The sequence below is a fragment of the Monocercomonoides exilis genome, assembly GCF_001643675.1.
Source record: "Monocercomonoides exilis strain PA203 chromosome Unknown scaffold30-1206723, whole genome shotgun sequence".
Lineage (NCBI taxonomy): Eukaryota > Preaxostyla > Oxymonadida > Polymastigidae > Monocercomonoides > Monocercomonoides exilis.
The window spans coordinates 532,469-555,353 of NW_027150575.1; the positions used below are offsets into that span (position 1 = coordinate 532,469).

At 36.5% G+C, this 22,885-nt stretch overlaps 5 protein-coding genes across 5 annotated transcripts; all 5 read right to left on the reverse strand.

Annotated features, from left to right (window-relative positions):
- Positions 1-3,120: 3,120 nt before the first annotated feature.
- Positions 3,121-3,651, reverse strand: MONOS_14491 (uncharacterized protein; the record flags this gene model as incomplete). Its single annotated transcript, XM_067867296.1, has 2 exons — positions 3,121-3,355; positions 3,467-3,651. 2 exons carry the CDS (start codon positions 3,649-3,651, stop codon positions 3,121-3,123), a joined length of 420 nt encoding a protein of 139 aa, XP_067725124.1.
- Positions 3,652-4,938: 1,287 nt separating this feature from the next.
- Positions 4,939-6,208, reverse strand: MONOS_14492 (uncharacterized protein; the record flags this gene model as incomplete). The annotated part of the gene is made up of 3 exons (XM_067867297.1): positions 4,939-5,286; positions 5,337-5,794; positions 5,845-6,208. 3 exons carry the CDS (start codon positions 6,206-6,208, stop codon positions 4,939-4,941), a joined length of 1,170 nt encoding a protein of 389 aa, XP_067725125.1.
- Positions 6,209-6,446: 238 nt separating this feature from the next.
- On the reverse strand, positions 6,447-6,824 carry MONOS_14493 (uncharacterized protein; the record flags this gene model as incomplete). Its single annotated transcript, XM_067867298.1, has 1 exon — positions 6,447-6,824. The coding sequence occupies one exon, from the start codon at positions 6,822-6,824 to the stop codon at positions 6,447-6,449; it is 378 nt and encodes a 125-aa protein (XP_067725126.1).
- A 1,393-nt stretch (positions 6,825-8,217) lies between these two features.
- MONOS_14494 (uncharacterized protein) lies at positions 8,218-8,823 on the reverse strand (the record flags this gene model as incomplete). The annotated part of the gene is made up of 1 exon (XM_067867299.1): positions 8,218-8,823. The coding sequence occupies one exon, from the start codon at positions 8,821-8,823 to the stop codon at positions 8,218-8,220; it is 606 nt and encodes a 201-aa protein (XP_067725127.1).
- A 1,210-nt stretch (positions 8,824-10,033) lies between these two features.
- MONOS_14495 (uncharacterized protein) lies at positions 10,034-13,654 on the reverse strand (the record flags this gene model as incomplete). The annotated part of the gene is made up of 1 exon (XM_067867300.1): positions 10,034-13,654. One exon carries the CDS (start codon positions 13,652-13,654, stop codon positions 10,034-10,036), a length of 3,621 nt encoding a protein of 1,206 aa, XP_067725128.1.
- Between the last annotated feature and the right edge of the window lie 9,231 nt (positions 13,655-22,885).

Genomic DNA, 22,885 nt, shown 5'->3' on the forward strand with positions numbered 1-22,885 from the left:
GTGAGAGAAGAAGGCGAGCCATGTGGTGCATTTTATACACAGAAAAAAAAATTGGACAAATGATATTGTTGTTGTTGCTTGAGAGTGCTGTGGTGTCTTTTTGAATTTTTTTAAGCTGATTTTCAATTCTATGAGTTTTTGTTTTGTTGTTAATTCTTTAATTATTCTTTGAAAATTCTTGTTTATATGCTTATATGTATGTTTGTATGTGTTAGCGATGTGATAGTTGGCTGTGTTTGGGATAAAAGTCTTTGTGTCTTATGTTTTGCTTGCTCCCCATCATCACTTCAGTTTGTTTCCTTTTCTTTTCAATAAATATTGAGAAAGAAGAACTTGGAGTGTATTTTATAAATCGTGTCAGGCAGACGATGCACACAGCTCCATTGGCAAGGCAACAACAAAGCCGAATAATGCTCAATAATTTGCAAAATATCAAAAACATGTGATGATGTTAGCAAACGAAGAGAAAGTTGTCTTAAGCAACAGAAAATGGATCTTCTTTGAAGTGAGCTGAATATGTTCCGACTGATAAAAAATAGTTTTTCAAAAACAAATAATTGACGTACAGATTTTCCAGAAATTGTATCAATCATTTTGTTTTTCAAATATAAAATTTCTATCTATAAACAATTTTTTAGGCAACAGCAGAACTGAACAAACAGATGATTAAAAATTCCTATTTGAGAACAGGACGCATAGCAGAACCGAGTGCAACAACACTACCATTCTGAACTGAATTGTTGTTATCCCTCTGTAATTGTTGCACTTACCTCCGTTCCCTTTTCCTCTTTCTCTTCTTTTCCGTTTTCAACCAGTCCTGACAAAAATAAAGATTACAGAAATTCATACGTCATTTCATAATCAAACATCTATTCATGAGTGGAGACTTTGATGATATTGACTGAATTATTTCTATTGTTAATTATTTCTCAAGAATTTTGATATTTTCATTTTTTCACATCCTTTTAATTGATAAATAAAAATTCGGAGAACCTAAACTGTGCGAATGAGAGGGAGACAATCAGCTTTTCAATTTTTTTCACAAATGAAAAAAAGGATCAATGTCGAAGAAAAAAAGGATCAAATCAAAAAAAATCGCTTTCCTTCTTTGTATATTAACCTGTAGAATGCAATCACAAATATTAATCTCAAAGTTTTCAAGTTCGAATTCATGTCTTATTTCATTTTTATCAAAGTGTATTGGACAATATATCTCAAGGAATGAAATAAATGAAGCTGCAGAATTGTTGAAATTTTTCAAAAGCATGTTCTTTGATAGGGTTACACTTTCACCTCTGACCCTTTTTTTAACTCCCACCTTTTTATTTGTGGAGCTGGCTACGGCTTAATACAAGCCTGTAGCCAACAAAAAATAACTAGAAATGTTTATTTTAATATATTTTGCTTATACAGAAAAAATTTTTTAACGAAAATTTTTTAACTTTGAGATCTCGGTATTTTTCAATTTTATTTTTTGATCATTAAATTGATGGTCTTTCCATGAATATAACATTCTGGAAGTTTAAAGGGACATCAACATTACACATCATACCCTTTTTATTGTTTTTATAACTTTTCACATTTCACAAGTTTCTTTTTCATCTGTTTTCTCATTTCATCCACTTTTCGAAAAAATGAAATTTTTTTAAGAACGATGAATTTTTAAAAAAAATTTTAAGATGATCATTTGTTAATATTAGAATGTTAATTATGTTGATATTCAAAAAAGTTTTTTACAAATTTGATTATTAACAGAAAAATGAAAAACATCAATTTCGGTAGTTTTGATTTTTACAGCCAGTAACATTTTTTCATCAAAAAATAATGTCAGTGCACAATAATATTTTAAGTTTTAAATGATATACAGCTTAAAAAATTTAAAAATTGCATTTCATTCAATCAATAATATTATTTTGATAGAACGCAGTGAGAGCAGGTTTGCTCCGAAATTATGAGTTTGATCTTTAAGTGTGGGTGGTTTTAGTGAGAACTTCGCCCTCCCAAATATGACGTGGAAAAAAGGAACAGATGAAAATATTGACAAAAACATTTGAACTATTGAAAAGAGTATTATGCATTGTCCGCTTCACTTCACCACCGACTTCGCCTTTTCGCTTTGGTCACGAGGATCAGAAGGCAGGGGACATGCCCCTCGGAGCTGTCTCCTGCAGTCCGTGCAGGGATCCGGAGAGGCGAGTGTTCCAAAACGGAGCAGAAAGAAAAACCACTCTCGCTTCCGAGAGGAGTGGAAAAGAAAACTGCACGTGATGTGCTCTGCCTCCCTCTCTTCTGCTGATCCAGCAGATCAACCCCAATCATCACACACTGCATATTAAATATTTAATTCTTCTCCGTAAAAACAATAATAATCTGGTTTAGGAGTGGGATCATGTTTTCACTATTCATTTGTTCCCATGTTTCTCTGAACAGGTTCCAGGTTCACTCTTGTGACTTCGTACTGTTGATCTTTCTTTCTTCCCTTGAATATCTCGCTCCCTTTTTCTCGTCATATTGCTCCTAATATTTTTCTCTCTTTGGTACCCAGCTGCTTTGATTCTCTCCATCCGCGTTCGTATTATTTCGGAGCAAATCCTGTCTCACTGCGTTCTGTCAATTCGCAATAGAGCGAATATATGAACGCAAGGAGCAGGTTTGCTCCTCAATAATGAGTTCTGAAATCCCTCACTCTTTCTTCTCTTCTGATCTTAAACACTCCTGTCTAGCACCACATCGTGCGGCGGATGAATAGAGGGACTGCGGATGAAGGTGCGGACCTTGTCTCCACTCCCTCCCTTTCTTGGAATGTTTTCGGGGTGTCCTTGATCGGGTCTTCTGCACTTGAGCGGGCCTGACAATTTGTCCTATGCTTCTATCTCTGCGTTTCCTCCGATCAGTTTCAAGTTTTTTCTGTGAGGCAGTCCGTCTGCCCTCCGTCAGCTCCATAATGCTGCGGGGAATTATGGGGGGTGTCTCATCACCTTTAGGAAGTTGTGCTATATCACTCTCATGCTGCGAACTCCTCTCTCGAATTGTCCCTCGTCTCTTCGATCTCTTTTTCTTGCTCATATCCACTTCTCCCCCCGCTTGTGATGTTTCTTTAGGATACTCCTTTGTTTCAGATTATGTATTCTCATTTATAATATCCTCTCTTTCGCTATCCTTCTCAGACTTGTCTCCCTTTTCAGCACGGGGTACTGGGCTACCGATTGTCCCCAGGATCCAATTTGTGTCTTGAACAAGTAACACTGAATAATATTCCTGGTCCACTCTCGAACCTTGCTCCCATCTCTCATAAGCATTGATAGCCTTCCAGTCCGCTCCTTCTCGTCTTGCTAAGTGTGTAATCACTGCGTGTCTTATTGAGAACACCGTGAAAGTTTCGGGTATTCCGTTCTCTCTCAGAACAGCCGTTAACTCTTCCTTAATTTTCTACAGATTAGCAGGCATGCTCCCTTCTATGTCAAACCGTACATGTTCATCCTTGAACGTTGTCTTTGTCAACTCCATCCAGCGTTGAAGCGCCTCCACTGCATCGATACGTGGATTGGGGTGTTTCTTTATGATAATCTTAACCGTCTTTCCCCCTGATGTTTTTGTTTGAACTTGTGTCTGGACAAAATTATCTTTAAATTTCGATGTCTCACTTCTCATTCTCTCCAGCTCTACTGGCCTTTAAGCACCAAAAATCATAATGAGGATGAGGGCTATCTTCTGGAGTGTTTGTAGGTCTGTTATATCGTGGGTGGCTTCTGCCCATTTCGTGATGATTGTTAAGCCCCACATTGATTTGTATCGCTTGCCCCTTCTCGGCTTCTCCCCAACGTAACTCTTTAGAAATATATCTTTATCTTTCACATAAATCTTTATTTCTCTTAATAGGTTAATAAATTCCAGTACTTTCCGAACTGTCTGATAAATCAATTCACTTTACTGGTTAGTATTCGAAAGTGTTTTTGTGAACTCTGCCATGATTTATTTGACATCTTTGGTTGCGAGAGGGTCAGTGTCATTTATGCCTTCTCAATCCAAGAATTGCTAAAATCTTTTCAGCGCTCTTCATATATCTTTTTCACTTTTCTGATTTTTCAGTATTGTTGCTGCTATGTCCTTTGCTCCAACGCATTCTCCCCATGTTAAGAAGAGATCCCTTTTCTGTATGTTCTCTTCTCCAGCGTAATGCTTATTACCTCTCCTGGGGGTAATTTCCAGTCATCATTTCTCATCTCTTTTGAAGTCAATCCAATGTTTCTCAATATCGAACTAGTTCAATCTCGTTTTTAAACAATTCCTTCTTTCTCTTCCTTTTCAAAGAGGATAGTCTCCACATATTTCTGCAGGGCACCGAAGCAATCGGGTCTGAAATTGAATCAAGTCTTCTCGGTGCGACTATTTGCAATATCTCTGTGACTTTTTCCACTCTCAGTGCATGGTCCGACTTTCTCGCCATACGGCTGAGTAAATATGCCTCCGTGTTCTGCTCTCACGGGAGGTGTTCCGTTTGTATTGTCATGTCCAGGCTGTTCAGTTTCTTCTCCAATGCTCTCAGTGTTGGAATGAGCGATGGAGCTCCCCTCTTCTTCTGAATTGTCCATCTCGTGGACATGTTGTCTGTCCTCAGACAGATGTGGTCTATCTTCTGTTGTTTGCAGCCATGCTCCCTATCTTTCTCGTGTCTTCAACACTGCTCTGGACTCATTCTCGTCTGTCGCTAACGCGCTCTCCTGATGGGTCCAACTTCCATGGACAAAAATCTTCTCCTCCTTGCTCTTTGTCTGTGCTGTTAACACTGCACCCCATCCCAGCTCTGACGCGTCTGTCATTAACTCTGCTGGTCTGTTTCTTCTCTTCAGACTCCTTGGTCTGATCTCTTGCAGGATCTTTCTTCAATGTGTTTATTCTCCCAGTATCATTGGGTTGACTGTAATTGTTCCCTTCCAGTCACCGCGGGCTATCGCCTGACTCAGCCCATATTGCATGCGCTTCATCCACAAGCTCGCTATTTGGTGCTTCAGCCTCACAAAATTCAGTCTCCCGAGGAGTTCTGCTAAGTCTCTCGTCTTTTGTCTCCTTCTTTCCTTTGCATGTGCTATCCATGTTCGCACATCCTCTAGCGGCAGCACTCTCTTCCTCTATTGGAGCGTCACTTCTATCTTCTCTGAATTCCACAGCCATCCCAAAAATTCCGCACTCCTTGTGTGTTCCAATTTCAGTTTCTCCTCCGATAGTATCCAGCCCAGATTCCTCAGGAACAGGGCTATCTCCTGTGAGATCTATCTCAAAACTTCCCTGTCTGGGTGCATGAAGAGGATGTCGTCCAGATATATCACCAGCTTAACCTTCCAATGTTCTCTGATATATGACGCTGCCCGTCTCATAATTTTTATAAGTTCTCTGGGGGATCTTTCGCTCCAAAATGCATCCCCACGTAGGCGTAGCAGTGACTTTGAAAGCTGAAGCACAGATAGGGACTGAACTGTTCGTCCAATTTGACATGCTGGTATGCACTCGATATGTCCAGAGTGGTCATCCAATCGTTCTCCTCCAGGAGTTCCACCACTGTCTCCTGGTAATCCATCTTGAAGTGCTTTCCCTGCACTTCCTCGTTTGGAGCTCTGCAGTCCAAGATCTTTCTCCACTTTCCATTCTTCTTTATCACCATGAATGTCGGGTTGAACCACTTCACCTCCGACTCCTGTATGGGCTTCACCACTCCGTCCTTCAATTCTTCCTCCAAGAGGGATAAATGATTGTTCGTCATCTCCTTCGTCCCTCGAAAATCTTGTCTGTGATTTTTCTTCTCGAGTGAAATTGGGGAGTGGGGACTTTTCCATCGGGCTTTAATACCACGGCTCACAAGTTTGTCTCCCCCAATCTTCTTCCACTCGCTCAGCCTGTTCACTTGTCTCCCCGGAAGTGGTTCCCTCAGTGGTCCACTCGCTGCACTCTCCATCACTTCTGGTATCTTGTGGCCAGGCTGCATCTGTGTATTCCCTTCTCCTTCGAGAGTATCTTCAATAGCTGTCTTCGAGCTCACCTCCAGAGCAGTCCCAGTTGGGGACTCTGAAACAGTCCCAGAAACTCTCCAAACTATCTTCTCGTTCCTCATCTCACTCATCTGTCTCATCACTCGGGAATATGTGGAGTCTTCTTCAGTTGTGTCGTATCGAGTTGCGTATCTTTTCTCAATTTCTCCATCACGCGATTCCATGTAGTTTCTTGTTCTCTCTCCTTCCTTTGGTCTAACGAGCTCAGAGTCTCTCTGACGTTCACCTGTTGTTTTGATACTTCAGTCTCTGATCGCTTCTCGCCTGGAGCTACGGTTTCTCGTTGTATATTCATTTCGCTGCAATTTGCTTCTCTCTCTCCTCTCTCGGTCTAGCGGCTAACCTCGTCTCTCTCTTCTCTCTCTACTCTCTCTTCCCTTTTCCTCACTAATCCTGTGCACATTATCTCTTTCCGAAAGTCGATTCCACAGCTGTTCCCCATTTAGTACTTGGAGGAGCTGATGGCAATGGTCCAATGATAGGGGCTGACCTCCCAGCGAATGTTGGAACAAACTGGGACTGGAACTGGGGTGTTCTCTTCTTTCCTTTGAAGTCTGTGAAGCTCCTGCCGTATCCTCTTCTCTGGAGCTGTCTGTATACAAATCCTTGGGTGCTTCTTCCCGAACTGTATCTTCTCGTAAGTCCACCTCTGACTGTTGTGGGTCCGAAACCTGTTGGAGAGTCGGGAGATGCACCGTATCCTGCTGCATCTCCCTCTGCTTGAAAAAAGCTTGTGCTCTCCACGAGTTTTCTCAGGTTCTCCGGCACTTCCTTAGACATTCATCCTTCTAGAAAGCCTTTCGCACTTTCCCAACTCGATTGGGGAATAACCTTTAGTAGGTTAATTCTGCTGATACAGTCGGCGATAAGCGCATAGGAGCAAAACAATCCTCTTAGTCGTTCCTTCTCCTCTTCCATGAGGTGCGTTTTCTCCAATTCCTTAACCGTGAGGGCGGCGATCGCTTTCGCTGCTTCGAAGCCCGATTCCAGGGCAGGCTGGAGGAGTTCGATTGCTCGACTAGCCTCTGGTGAGTCTCTTCTCCCCTTCGTTGAAATAGCTGTCCTAGCTAGCGCGTTCCAGCTTGTGTCTGTGTGTCTGTGAAAAACTCCATCTCGCTCTCTGGAATAAATGTATTCAATATGTCATCGCTCATTCTTATCGAGTCAGCTTTGCAAAACTCAATAAACTTCCTCAACTCACCAACCTGTTTCATGGATATCAGCCATTCCCAAGGAAAAATTCTGGAAAAGTCTCGTGAGCTTTCTTCTTCTTCCCACAGCTGTTGCTCTTCTGAAACCCAATCACTGTCATCTTCATCCTCCAATCTCCTCATCCGGCTGTATGTGCAATGTCCTTTCTCAGGCTGTCCTTGTTTCCCCCTCGCGATCACATCAATAAAATTTGAATCTTACTCAGGCTATCTCGATCTCGATCTGCTTCTTCTTGTAAGTAGTTCCCTCTTAACTTTCTTCATTGGCAACACTCCCGTTGATCCGGACTGCATTGGCCATGTTCAGCTCCTAGCGAATTCTTCAATCATGTTTTCTACTCTTGAAAGTCTATGTGCAAGATCAAATCTTATGTCCTCGCTGTCGCTGTTTGGCATTCAAACAGGTTTTTGTTCCATTTCAAATGCGGACAATGATGTTCAAGAAAATGTGAGCATTGGAGAAGTTTGATCTAAAACAACCCATAAATCGTAATCAATTCTCATTATTGAGGAGCAAGCCTGCCCCTAGCATTTGTTGATTCACTCCATTGCGAATCATCATAAATACATTAAAAAAATTAAAAGTTGAAAGAATTGTCAATCAACTTATCGAAAGGAACATAAAATATTTGTCTGTCTCAGAGGCTTAAATATTAATAGCATTAAAAATATATATTTGCATATTCATCACTTTTTTTTTCGATCAACCAGACTCTTTACGCAAATATTTTTTGATAACACTTCGTTATTTTTCATGATAAAAAAAGGAAAATCAGTCATATGGTTGTTTTTAGTCATTCCCTCACTCAAACATATAAATATAAGTCATTTTCATTTTCAAAAAATTGGTACAAGTCATTTGAAAGATTTCAATGAAGAATTAAAAAGAAGAGCATTTCACAACATTTGAAGTTGAAAGTTTCATTCGATCATTGCTAACTTCTTCAATTACAAAGAAAATGCTAATATTTCCAGAGAAAATAAAAATGACCAGAAGAAGAGACGGAATAAATAAATAAATTTCCAGGATGATTGAGATATATTTTGTTGAGCTGGATAAAAAGAGAAGAAATGAATTTAAGGAGGTTGTTTGGAGGAGAAGGGAGGATGGGGCGGACGAGGAGTGAGAGAGAAGGTGGGGGAGGAAGAGGAGGAGGAGGATGGGGAAGAGGAAGCGGAAGAGGTAAAGGAGGAGAGAGAGGAGGACAACGAGGAGGTGGAGGAAGAAGAGGTGGAGAAGGAAGAGGAAGCGAAGGAAGAGGAGAAGAAAGTGGAGAAGGTGGGAGTGTATTGGTGAGTGGGTCAGATTTCTCATCTTTTTGTGTGTCTTCAGACCCGTTTCTGGCACCGCCTTTGATACCCCTTGTGACACTCACCCGACTGACCTTCTTCAACATCTCCACAGATCCACAGAAAACAACACATCTGGGTGAAGGGTTGGGCCAAACATCATTTCTGATGAGTGGGTGTGAATTTGTATCAGTGTGGGATGTGTATGATGGGGGCATTGTCCCCTCGCTCAACAGCCCCTCATCTTCCTTGGATGCCTCGAACACCTCGTTTGTCATGTGCTATCGATCACAGAATGTTGCAATCAGCGGGAGTGAAGGGAATCCATCGAAACTAGCGAGACAGCAGAATTCAGATAATGGGACGAATTCGTTAACTTGGTGTGTGTGGAATGGGTCAAAAACTGCGGGAGCAGCAAATTATGAGACAATTCACTTGAAAACTGGGCATCAATGGGCATGTGTGTTTTGTCATCATAAACGCTTTCGGAAAAATATGGCTCATTTATTTAAAAAACAGAATGATCCAAATTGTTGTTTCAGTTTTTTGAGAAAAGCATAATTATCAAAAAATGAAAAACAAAAGAGAATAAAAATCAAATATAGCAAGCATCGTGAATGGATAAATTACGAATCCTAAGTGAATTGTCAGTCAACTTAAATCGCATTAAGCATGGATGCAAGTTTCCGAAAATTTTCATCTTTTACCCACATAAGATTGCTTGCAATTTGAAATCAAAGAGTTTTGTCTGCTTTTTTATAAAAACAAAATGTTTCGAAATTCGATATGAAAAAGAAACTCACCGACAAAATATGAAGAAAGAAGAAGTTTTCAAACAAATTAAGTTGGAAATCAAATCACAATTTTGCAAATAAAAATGAATTAAAAGTCATGAGCTCTTTTCATAAAATAATTTTTGATATTATTTTCGAATGCAACAAATTGATAACTTTTTATCACTATTGATAATCATTTGCTTTAGAAATTAATTCTATTGACTTTCAATAAACAATTATCAAAGTCAATATTTCATCAAAAAAGAATTATCTCAATAATGGTTTCCTATATTCATTCTTTTTTAATAACAAGGATCAAAAGTTAATTTCAAAAGCACAAACTTTTTATTTGAACGACAAATGCACGATGAGTCAAATAGCATTTCAAAAAATGAAAATTTATTGAAAAGTTTTGCTAATATATTCATCAAAGACTGAATACAGCCTTGATGATGATAATAGTGCGTGGAATTGTGCCACAAAAATAAAATAAACAAATTAATTATATCAAAAGATAAAGGAAAAGAAAAGAAAAGAAGGAAATAGATGAAAGATTGCATGTTTGTTATCAACAAACAAGCATAATAAAAATCAAAAACTTCAGCATCACGGGTTTAACTTAATTAAAAATAAAAAGAAAAAAAAAAAAATAAGCCTTAAACTTTTTTAATATAGCACATCAGCAACAATTAATGTTCTGACTTTTCTTTTTTTAGTTGCGAGACCTCTTCTTCCTGACAACAACAATTACAATAATCACCACAACCACAACAATCACCACAACAACAATTGGAACCACAATTGCAACAATTGTTCCAGCACTCATCTTCTTCTTTTCTGGTTCTGACTCCTCTTTCTTCAAGTATTTCTCATACACATCTTCAAGGTCAGATTTTTCATCTTTTGCTCCCACGATCCATCCTTTGTTATCATTGTTGTAATTCTTTGCAAACCCAAATGCATTTTCTTGTTTACAAAAGTTTTCAAAATCTTCAGCAATAATGCACAACGATGCAACTGATGAATCTTTCCCTTTGTTTGTGCTGTCAATATCAAGATTTCCTTCAGCTGGAAGTTTCAAATGATCAACTGCTTTTTTCACCTCAATGAAAATTGCACCTGCCTTTCCTTCAGCTGCGACACACGACTTGAACGTGCATTTCTTTTCTTTTCCCATTTCCACTATTGAATCCCCATCAACCATCTTCATCAATATTCCTGCAGTAAATCCGCTTTGTGATGTCACGCCATTCATGGTCAACCCTTCAATTTCGACTTTCATTGCTTTATCAGTAGCATCTTGAATGCTAACTGCCGCTCCATCCATCACTATCACTTTATTGATCTCAACTGTGTCTAATTTCACAGATGATGCTCCATTAACTTCGAATAACGGTTTCAAGAAACATGCTTCATTCTTCTCATCAGTGCATTTCACATCTCTCATTTCTAATTCTCCAGCTTTGACATTTGCAATCTGGATCATTGCAGCAACAACATCATTTGTCGGTGCAACTGGCTCTGGTCTGACAAATTTGCAGTTCGCAACGATCAACTTAGCATCTGCTCCATCAACAACAATCAGTGAATAAATTTCTGGTTCATCATTTAATGAAGCTGGAGGATCAATCGGATACAACGACAATGGATACAAAAATGAAACACTTCTGAACTCAACTTTTTTCTTGCATGTGAACAAATTTCCTCCATTTTTGGCATCACAATCAAGTGTCACTTCTTCTTCAACTTCTTTTGTCGTTTTGGTACTTTCATCTTTAACTTGATTCACTCCAACAATCGTAACTTCTTTTTCGAATGTCACAGCTTCTGCTTTAAGAATCTTTTCAGCATCTTCTTCCTTTATTATTTTGATCATATATCCAGAGATGCTTTTCTTTGTAATTAATTTATCATACGCAGCTTTAATGCTACCCATTGGAGTTTCATATGTTTCTCCCTTTTCATCACTTCCATCTTTCTTCACATATGCAATTGCTGGATCAAAGTACTTTGAGGTGAAGTCAACATCTCCATCTTCACTGTTGGCAACAATATTCCAGTCATTTGTTCCTCGTTCATATCCTGTTGCAAAACCATCTTTCATTTCAATTGCAATTTCTTCATGAAGGGCAACTGGCACATCCAAATATATTCCTGTACTCTTTTCGGAATCTCCTTTACCTGCTGTGCACTCAGTGAATTTAAAATTATTTTCAGTTTTTGGCCATTTCAATTGGTCTGCTTTTTCAATATTTGTCATTTTCAGATACAAAGCACCTGACTTTCCTTTTGCACAATTACATGATACAAATGATGTTGGGTATGTCTCTTTCACTGTAAATGTGCTCCCTTTATTTTCACATTCAACAAACAATGCTCCGCTTGTTGCTGTTGATTCATCACTTGAACTGCAACTTGCAAATGAGCAACCATCTAACACAACTTTAACAGCTGTATCAGCTTTTCCCACTATCTTCACTACAGCACTCTCTTTTGAAGTCAACTTTTCAATGTCCAGCAAGGTTAATGAAACAGCACTCACACTTTCAATTAAAAATGGTGATTTTGAAAATAAAACAGCACCAAACTCATCTTCTAACACATTTGGGCACCCAACCATATTCATGGTCAGAGTCCCTGCACTCATTCTTACAAGATGGATTTTCACCTCATCGCTATCCTTAATGTCTGTTGATGGACTAAATATGCAAGTGTCAATAGTCAGAGATGTTGATTCCGAATCTGCATGAATAAGTGCCAATGTTCCATCATTTGACATAGCTGTCCCCTTTTTCTCAAATGATAATGGGAATGTCATTTTCAACTTTTTGAATGCAACAGCTTTCTTGCACGTGAATAAGTCTTTTCCTTCAGTTCCTTTTCCAGATGCGCAATTAACTTCCACAACCATTTCAGACTGAACATTATCAAGATACCCTTCAATTGTCACTAAAGTTGCTTTATCAAATGTGTTCACCTCTGCAACCAATGCCGCCACTTGTTCATCAGCTTTCATAATCTCAATACAGTAACCATCTTCGCTTGCTTCAGTTAAATGATCATAGGCTTCTTTTATGTTGGCCCATGGTTTTGAATCTGTTCCTTCTCCTCCAGTTGCCCCACTTTTGACATAAACAGTTTTCACATCCTTTGGAGCTGGGTCAATGTACTTTGAAACAATATCTTCATCTTCATTTTCTGTTTTTTTTGCCATTATATAATTTTTATTTGTCGTTCTCACATAACTATGTGCAAAGCTCGCTTTCATTGCAGTTGCAATTGCTGCATGAAGAGATACTGGAACATCCAAATATAATGCTGTCATCGTCAATTTTGTTTCATCTCCAACAGCACAATATACAAATTGTAAATTGTTTTCCGTTTGAGGCCATGATAACTTATCAGCGCTCTCTAATGATGTCATTTGAAGAAAAATTGCACCTGCTTTTCCAGTTGGGGTCGTGCACCCAACAAAATTTGTTGGATTTGTATTTTTAACAGTGAATGTACTCCTCTCATTCACACTCTCCACGTGTAATGCACCGCTAAGACCTTCTGCTGAGACAACCGTTGAAAATTGACAACTGTCCAATGAAATTGATAGTGCATCATTGTTTTTTCCAACAACCTTGATCACAGCACTTGGAAGTGATCCCATCATTTGTAAATCTAATGAGGCCAAATTGACAGATGTGACTCCCTCAATTAAGAATGGTGTAACAGTGAACATTATCATGTTTTCTTCGTCACTGCATTGAACATCACTCATTTGCAACTCTCCTGCTTTAACATTAACAAGATGTATTTTTGCCATTGAATCTGCTGGAATAACATCAGGACGTTTAAACTTGCAACTTGTAATTTTCAACAAATTTGAATCGTCTTCAGCCGCGATCAGTGAAAGCGTATCAGTTGTTTCCGCAGATGCCAATGAAAAAGGGAAGATGAATGAAATCTTACTCAATTCAACTGTTTTCCTACACTTTATCAGATCATCTGTTGCTTCAATTTTGCAATTTAACTCCACTTCAGCTTCATCCTCTGAATTATCTGCTTCCTTTATGGCTACACCAACAACTTTCACTCCGATTTGTTTGTCGAATGTTATTGATTCAGCTGGTTGAGGATCTGCTGTTTTAATTATTTTTATTGTATATACTGCATCGCTATCTTTGCCATCGAATTTTGTATATGCCGTGTTCAACGTTTTCACTGGACTTTCCTTTGTCCCTGTTCCTGAATCATCAATAGCACTTCCTTTTACATATATAGGTTCAACTGTTTCTGAATTAATGGAAAGAGTAATTTGCAATAATACAAATGTTAAAAACATTAAAGTTGATGTTCTTATCTCAGAACAATTAAAGATCCACACAAACATAAATTGCATTGAAATTATTGTCATTTATGGTTCATTGTATACTTTGTATTTTTGTTCTCAAAGGTTAGTTGTGATTATTTTTTTCAATTTGATAAGAATAGATATTTTCTGACATTCTTCACACAAAAAATATTCCTGATACGAGAACAATTCCTGAAAATCATTATCTCATTTTTGACTTTCAAATTCTTGTTTTTCTCCTTTTTTTTATTCGAACAACTAAAAACATAATAAAAATACTGACTTTTTCATGTTGAGTGAAACGCATCTTTTCAGAATAAAAAATCATTCGAAAAACCGTCTTTTATCATTTTGAGAACTCTCATCTTTTTTTTTCACAGAGAATGCACATATGTTTTTTTAGAAAAAAAAAATAAAGTCAATTTGTATTTATTCATTTGGTATATATTCCATTTTTATTTATTTTCAAGATATACGAAATTCACAATTATAAAAAAAAATAATATGTTTTAATTATTAACTATAATATTTTTTGTGTGTATTTTTAATAAAACTTTGTTGAAACAGCAAGAATAGACATTCATTTTTTATTTAAGCAACTTAAAGCGCACAAAAAATCATTCATTTTCTTGTTGAGCTGAATGCATCTTTTTTAAATGAAAATACACTTGAAAACCCATCTTTTATTATTTTCTATTCCTTCATCTTTTTTTTATTCATTGAATATATCTCAATCGTAATTTTTAAATAATTTTGAACATATTCATCAAAACAAATATCATTTTCATTTATATTTTGTATATACGAGATTCACGAGAAATGAAAAAAAGTTATATTTCAAAAAATTGCCACTATAATTAATTATGTGTATTCTTCACTAAACTTAGTTGAAATAACGAGAAGCGCTATTCATTCTATTTTTGAATATGAAAATTTTTACGCATCAAAATATTAATTCCTTTATTTGATATGAAATGAATTTGGTTTGTATGTTTCATAATTCTTTTTATTCATATTGCTTCCATTTATTGTTTTCTTTCATTGAATACGATCTTCAATTGAAGCATTGATTCAAAACATTGAAATTTTCAATTTTTGTAAATATATAGATTATTCCAATTTTTTTTAAAATTTTTGATTGTTATTCAATAAAAAATTGACAAGTGAGAAAATTCAATTGAATGTTTCAAAAGCTTTATAACAAATTAACATATCATCAAAAATAGCTTATGTTTGAAAAAAAGCAATGATAAATGTGTGTTTTCAGCTTTTATCTGTCAAACGTCTTGCCAATCGTCATATTTCTCATTCTGCTTTGATAGAAGGATGATTGGATTGAATCTTCCAAGTGAATGCGATCTTAGAACTGCCTGGCAAAAGTTCAACAGCAACGAGTTTGAAGATCATCCATAAAAGGAGATGCTTTTGTGTGAAGTGTGCTGGTGAATTGCAGCTGGACGGACATTTTTTATTCACATCGCAACTTTTTCATCAATGATACAGCTAAGTGCAGGGAAATATATTTGAACTGCAAAAATGACAAAGAAATCTTAACTTACTCCTATTTCTGCTTGATTAATGAACAGTTTGCTGAAGATTCGGAAGTGTTTGTCAGAAGCGAATAGACATTTGTCGATACAGATATGTTCTTGTTTCTTGATCGATTCCATCACACGAGTTGAACGGAAAAGAAAAGCTTCGAACAGATTCATATGGAAAAATTGCACCAAAGGAGATGGGTCATCAAGCTGACATTAATCGTTGCGTGAAAGTCTTATTTTTTGTTGATCATGGGAAAAACTCACGAAATTGTTGTATCTGTGAAAATTCGAAAAAAAACATAAGAATGAACAGAGAAGCGGGGAGGAGAGAAAGAAAAGTTGAAAATACGAAAAACGGTTACCAAAAATTATTTAAGAAAAGAAAATGAATCTCACTAATCCGTTAGAGATGTTGCCTGAGAAAAGTTTCTGCACTCATAGAACATCGATACATGATTTTAGAAGATATGTATTATTGGAACGAAATAATTCGAAAGGGGAAGATTACTGCAAAATAAAGTTATTTCCTTCATTTCACAACGATCAGGATACTTTTCTTTATTTTTTCTCATGGAATAAATTGCGCAAATCATAAAATCCAAGAAGCAAAATCAATTCGTTGAATTTGTTAGATCTTTTTGTTGAAATATACACAAATTGTTTATTTATGGAATAATGATTCAATGATAATTTTTTATTGAATTTATCTGTGGAATTGAAATCCTATTCAATGCTTGCATAAACATTGAATTCGACAATAACATGTGTTTCAATACTTTTGTTAGCAATAAAATTTTGGTTGGTGATGGGCACAAACCTTTGAATAACACAGAACATTTTTTTGATTATGCTTATGAAACGCACATGAAAAATGTTAATTATGTGTTCTAATAAATTCGCTTTTATTCACAAACTCAAAGAATTTGCCATTTTGTTTGATTGTTTTAAATTCGAGAATGAATCGTTTGTTTTTCTTGCTTCACTGTTGAAATGAATGGCACGAAAAAAAAAAGATGTTATCAATGAAAAAGAAGACAAGAAAATTGCACGTTTTTGTTTGTTATTTGAATAAAATTTTCGATTTCCTTTGGTGAAATTTCTTTTCTTGTTACATCTTATCTATTCTCAATTTAAATTTCATGAAGAACAGAAGAATATGGCAGAGCAAAAAATGGAAGAAGCATCTTTTCTGAGATTTGATTTATTATTTATTTATTTATTTGATAATCTATTGTGCTTTGAATGGGTATTTTTGATTCGTTGTGATATGAAGATCTTGATTTTCTTGAGATTGAGAAAGCGCAACAAGAACAAACAATCAAAGAAATCAAAGAAATCAACATATACCATCAGAGATATGGCTTCCTTGTTCATCAGTCCTATTAGATTGACTGATTTTTCTTTTTTTGAAAAGTTGATAAAGATACGGAAAAAGTTATGAAGAAAAATCGATGAATGAGTTGCACTTTGCGAGAGAGAAAGTGAATGAAAAGGAAGAGCATGTTAAATGTGCGGATTAAGAGAGAAAAAAGGAAAGGAAGCGAAAAAAGAAATAAAAATCGGGAGATTGAATAAAATGAGTTCACATTTCCCATCCTCATATAAATTGTTGAAGGATGAATTAGCAGGGATTATTTGCGGCATTTCTCAGGTATTTCGAGCAGAAAAGGGTTATTACAGAGAAAGTTGAAATCGATGCATTTCTAATTTCAGAAATGCAGCAGAAAACAGAAATGAGGATATAGATGATTTGTTGGAGAGTGGGGCTATTGGAGTGTTTTGGATGAAATGAGACAATCGAATTTGCAAAAAATGATTCTGTGGAATTGTTAAAATTCCTTTTTGAGTATTTCAAAACGATTGAAAAAAAAGAAGAAAGAATAAATGGAAGAAATGAAAAGAAAAACAACAAAAAGAAAGATATTTGTGAAGTTGGAAGAAGAAGAATTAAGAGTAATTTAACAAGCTTTCATAAAATATTTGATCTTCAAAACAGAATATTTTTTGATGAAATAACAATAGGTTTGTGAGTCTGCTTCGTGAATGCTCAAGGAAATAAGATGTATTTTTTTTCACATCTCCGAATAGCAAATATTCTTTTTTCACCATTTCACAGAATTGAAATTTCGCAATAGAGCGAATCTACGAACGCAAGGAGCGGGTTTGCTCCTCAATAATGAGTATTAATCACGATTTATGGGAAGTTTGAGATCTGACTTCACCAATTCTCAAATCCAAAATTGATCCTAATTGTCCTCAATGAAAATGAAGCAACAACCTGTAATTATAAAACACAGAGAAGGAGATGGAAAAGAATTAGATCAATTTTTGAAACTGGAAAGAGGAAAAATTATTATTGAAAAATTTCCAGGATCTGTGAATGTTAAACAACATCCGGAACAGAAGATAGTGCACAGCCGAAAGAATTGAACAGAGAGCCGCACATTTTGAAGAGATAATATCAATAACAGAAGCTGCAAAACAGAGTGAGATAATTATTTGAATTAGTAAAGCGTTGTGCCACAAGACAATTTCAGAAACTGAAACCACGAGAAATAGTGAGATATTTAAACAAAATGAAGAAATGATAATTTATTGACTTTAAAAAAGAGAATAAAACAATATAATATTTTGTTTATTTATAAGGAAAAAGAACAACGTATTGAAGTGATAAATAGTTAAATTAAAAAAACACTTGAAACCTCAAAAATTAAAAATGATAGATCCATAAATTACAGAGAGATTATTTTTGAGAAAGAACTAGTTTTCAATTGAAAGATAATTTATTGAAGTGAAGCTGTGCATTCTCAGAAGATTATTCCAAAGAATAAAAATACAAAATAGAGAAAATATTAATGAAGACAAAAGTGGAAAAGAGCCGTGCATTGCCGTGAGATATAGATAAATGGAAAATCTGCAAAATATCGAAGATGTTTTTGAGAATGTTGACACACATATAACAGCAAGATCATCATCAATAAAAAGTTTTGTTGAAATTGAAATATTTGAAATTGAAATGAAACAGTGCATTGTCTCGAAATAACTGCAATGAGTAAAATCGTGTTTAATCTCTTGACCTTGATTGAGGTGAGAGAAGAGAGAGCCGCGCTTTGCCGCAAGATCATGATTTGATTAAATAAAAGAAGAGCCGAGAACTGAAGCGAGAGATGGATAAATAGAGAATCTGCTTTATATCAAAAGAAGATTATTCAGGAAAAGAGCTGCGCAGTGACACGAGATATTGATAAATACAGTGATGAAATATTCATATTATTATTATACAAGGATATTTGTGAAAATTGATACATATATTTCAGCAAGATTGCAATAGAAGGTTAATTTCATTGCGGTTAAAAGATAATTATCAAAAATGAAGCTGTGCATATTCGAGAGATAGTTTCAAAAATCAAACTTCGTTAGATCTCGAGATCATGAGAATAGAGAGAGAAAAGAGAGCTGCACTCAACCGCCAGACCAAGAGATGAAAGAGAAACCGCGTTCAATACCGAGACCATTAGAGGTGAGATTGCAGAGAACCGCGATTTGCAGCGAGATGATAATAGAGATCGAAAACTCAGAAAATTAATAGCTATTGGCAAATGAAATATTGGCAAGCTATATTATGAAACAATATCAAACAAAAAAAGTGAAATATCATTTATTTACTATTAGAAATGAGAAGATTCATTATAAGAGAAATTATCACAAATGAGAAACCGCAAAACATATCTGGACTGAGAGATTAAAGACAGACGTGAATTTTTGCGAGATTAAAGTGGAGTGACAAATCACTTTTGACTAAAAGGGTTTGAAGGAAGAGAAAGCTGAGTTTGCTGCGAGATTAGGATAGAGAAAGAAATTAAGAGAAATTGCGAATAGATAATACGAAAAGAAACAGTGCATTTTCGCGAAAAAGGTTTCGATATTGTAACCGCGAAATTTCGCGAGAAAATTGAAGAAGTGAAACTCAAGAAAAAACGAGGAGAAGACAGAGAATGAGACCGCTGAAAACTGCGAGAGGCGGATACAGATATAAGCCGCATTGCATGGCATGATGAAACTAGGAGAAGACTCCGCTTATCTCAGCTAAAATGCTGATTGACGCACTCAGCTGGACTTAGAAGAAACCGGACTATGCACTGAGAGTGGAAAAAGTCACAGAGATATTGCAAATAGTCGCACCGAGAAGACTTGATTCAATTTCAGACCCGATTGCTTCGGTGCCCTGCAGAAATATGTGGAGACTATCCTCTTTGAAAAGGAAGAGAAAGAAGGAATTGTTTAAAAACGAGATTGAACTAGTTCGATATTGAGAAACATTGGATTGACTTCAAAAGAGATGAGAAATGATGACTGGAAATTACCCCCAGGAGAGGTAATAAGCATTACGCTGGAGAAGAGAACATACAGAAAAGGGATCTCTTCTTAACATGGGGAGAATGCGTTGGAGCAAAGGACATAGCAGCAACAATACTGAAAAATCAGAAAAGTGAAAAAGATATATGAAGAGCGCTGAAAAGATTTTAGCAATTCTTGGATTGAGAAGGCATAAATGACACTGACCCTCTCGCAACCAAAGATGTCAAATAAATCATGGCAGAGTTCACAAAAACACTTTCGAATACTAACCAGTAAAGTGAATTGATTTATCAGACAGTTCGGAAAGTACTGGAATTTATTAACCTATTAAGAGAAATAAAGATTTATGTGAAAGATAAAGATATATTTCTAAAGAGTTACGTTGGGGAGAAGCCGAGAAGGGGCAAGCGATACAAATCAATGTGGGGCTTAACAATCATCACGAAATGGGCAGAAGCCACCCACGATATAACAGACCTACAAACACTCCAGAAGATAGCCCTCATCCTCATTATGATTTTTGGTGCTTAAAGGCCAGTAGAGCTGGAGAGAATGAGAAGTGAGACATCGAAATTTAAAGATAATTTTGTCCAGACACAAGTTCAAACAAAAACATCAGGGGGAAAGACGGTTAAGATTATCATAAAGAAACACCCCAATCCACGTATCGATGCAGTGGAGGCGCTTCAACGCTGGATGGAGTTGACAAAGACAACGTTCAAGGATGAACATGTACGGTTTGACATAGAAGGGAGCATGCCTGCTAATCTGTAGAAAATTAAGGAAGAGTTAACGGCTGTTCTGAGAGAGAACGGAATACCCGAAACTTTCACGGTGTTCTCAATAAGACACGCAGTGATTACACACTTAGCAAGACGAGAAGGAGCGGACTGGAAGGCTATCAATGCTTATGAGAGATGGGAGCAAGGTTCGAGAGTGGACCAGGAATATTATTCAGTGTTACTTGTTCAAGACACAAATTGGATCCTGGGGACAATCGGTAGCCCAGTACCCCGTGCTGAAAAGGGAGACAAGTCTGAGAAGGATAGCGAAAGAGAGGATATTATAAATGAGAATACATAATCTGAAACAAAGGAGTATCCTAAAGAAACATCACAAGCGGGGGGAGAAGTGGATATGAGCAAGAAAAAGAGATCGAAGAGACGAGGGACAATTCGAGAGAGGAGTTCGCAGCATGAGAGTGATATAGCACAACTTCCTAAAGGTGATGAGACACCCCCCATAATTCCCCGCAGCATTATGGAGCTGACGGAGGGCAGACGGACTGCCTCACAGAAAAAACTTGAAACTGATCGGAGGAAACGCAGAGATAGAAGCATAGGACAAATTGTCAGGCCCGCTCAAGTGCAGAAGACCCGATCAAGGACACCCCGAAAACATTCCAAGAAAGGGAGGGAGTGGAGACAAGGTCCGCACCTTCATCCGCAGTCCCTCTATTCATCCGCCGCACGATGTGGTGCTAGACAGGAGTGTTTAAGATCAGAAGAGAAGAAAGAGTGAGGGATTTCAGAACTCATTATTGAGGAGCAAACCTGCTCCTTGCGTTCATATATTCGCTCTATTGCGAATTGACAGAACGCAGTGAGACAGGATTTGCTCCGAAATAATACGAACGCGGATGGAGAGAATCAAAGCAGCTGGGTACCAAAGAGAGAAAAAATATTAGGAGCAATATGACGAGAAAAAGGGAGCGAGATATTCAAGGGAAGAAAGAAAGATCAACAGTACGAAGTCACAAGAGTGAACCTGGAACCTGTTCAGAGAAACATGGGAACAAATGAATAGTGAAAACATGATCCCACTCCTAAACCAGATTATTATTGTTTTTACGGAGAAGAATTAAATATTTAATATGCAGTGTGTGATGATTGGGGTTGATCTGCTGGATCAGCAGAAGAGAGGGAGGCAGAGCACATCACGTGCAGTTTTCTTTTCCACTCCTCTCGGAAGCGAGAGTGGTTTTTCTTTCTGCTCCGTTTTGGAACACTCGCCTCTCCGGATCCCTGCACGGACTGCAGGAGACAGCTCCGAGGGGCATGTCCCCTGCCTTCTGATCCTCGTGACCAAAGCGAAAAGGCGAAGTCGGTGGTGAAGTGAAGCGGACAATGCATAATACTCTTTTCAATAGTTCAAATGTTTTTGTCAATATTTTCATCTGTTCCTTTTTTCCACGTCATATTTGGGAGGGCGAAGTTCTCACTAAAACCACCCACACTTAAAGATCAAACTCATAATTTCGGAGCAAACCTGCTCTCACTGCGTTCTATCAAAATAATATTATTGATTGAATGAAATGCAATTTTTAAATTTTTTAAGCTGTATATCATTTAAAACTTAAAATATTATTGTGCACTGACATTATTTTTTGATGAAAAAATGTTACTGGCTGTAAAAATCAAAACTACCGAAATTGATGTTTTTCATTTTTCTGTTAATAATCAAATTTGTAAAAAACTTTTTGAATATCAACATAATTAACATTCTAATATTAACAAATGATCATCTTAAAATTTTTTTTAAAAATTCATCGTTCTTAAAAAAATTTCATTTTTTCGAAAAGTGGATGAAATGAGAAAACAGATGAAAAAGAAACTTGTGAAATGTGAAAAGTTATAAAAACAATAAAAAGGGTATGATGTGTAATGTTGATGTCCCTTTAAACTTCCAGAATGTTATATTCATGGAAAGACCATCAATTTAATGATCAAAAAATAAAATTGAAAAATACCGAGATCTCAAAGTTAAAAAATTTTCGTTAAAAAATTTTTTCTGTATAAGCAAAATATATTAAAATAAACATTTCTAGTTATTTTTTGTTGGCTACAGGCTTGTATTAAGCCGTAGCCAGCTCCACAAATAAAAAGGTGGGAGTTAAAAAAAGGGTCAGAGGTGAAAGTGTAACCCTATCAAAGAACATGCTTTTGAAAAATTTCAACAATTCTGCAGCTTCATTTATTTCATTCCTTGAGATATATTGTCCAATACACTTTGATAAAAATGAAATAAGACATGAATTCGAACTTGAAAACTTTGAGATTAATATTTGTGATTGCATTCTACAGGTTAATATACAAAGAAGGAAAGCGATTTTTTTGATTTGATCCTTTTTTTCTTCGACATTGATCCTTTTTTCATTTGTGAAAAAAATTGAAAAGCTGATTGTCTCCCTCTCATTCGCACAGTTTAGGTTCTCCGAATTTTTATTTATCAATTAAAAGGATGTGAAAAAATGAAAATATCAAAATTCTTGAGAAATAATTAACAATAGAAATAATTCAGTCAATATCATCAAAGTCTCCAC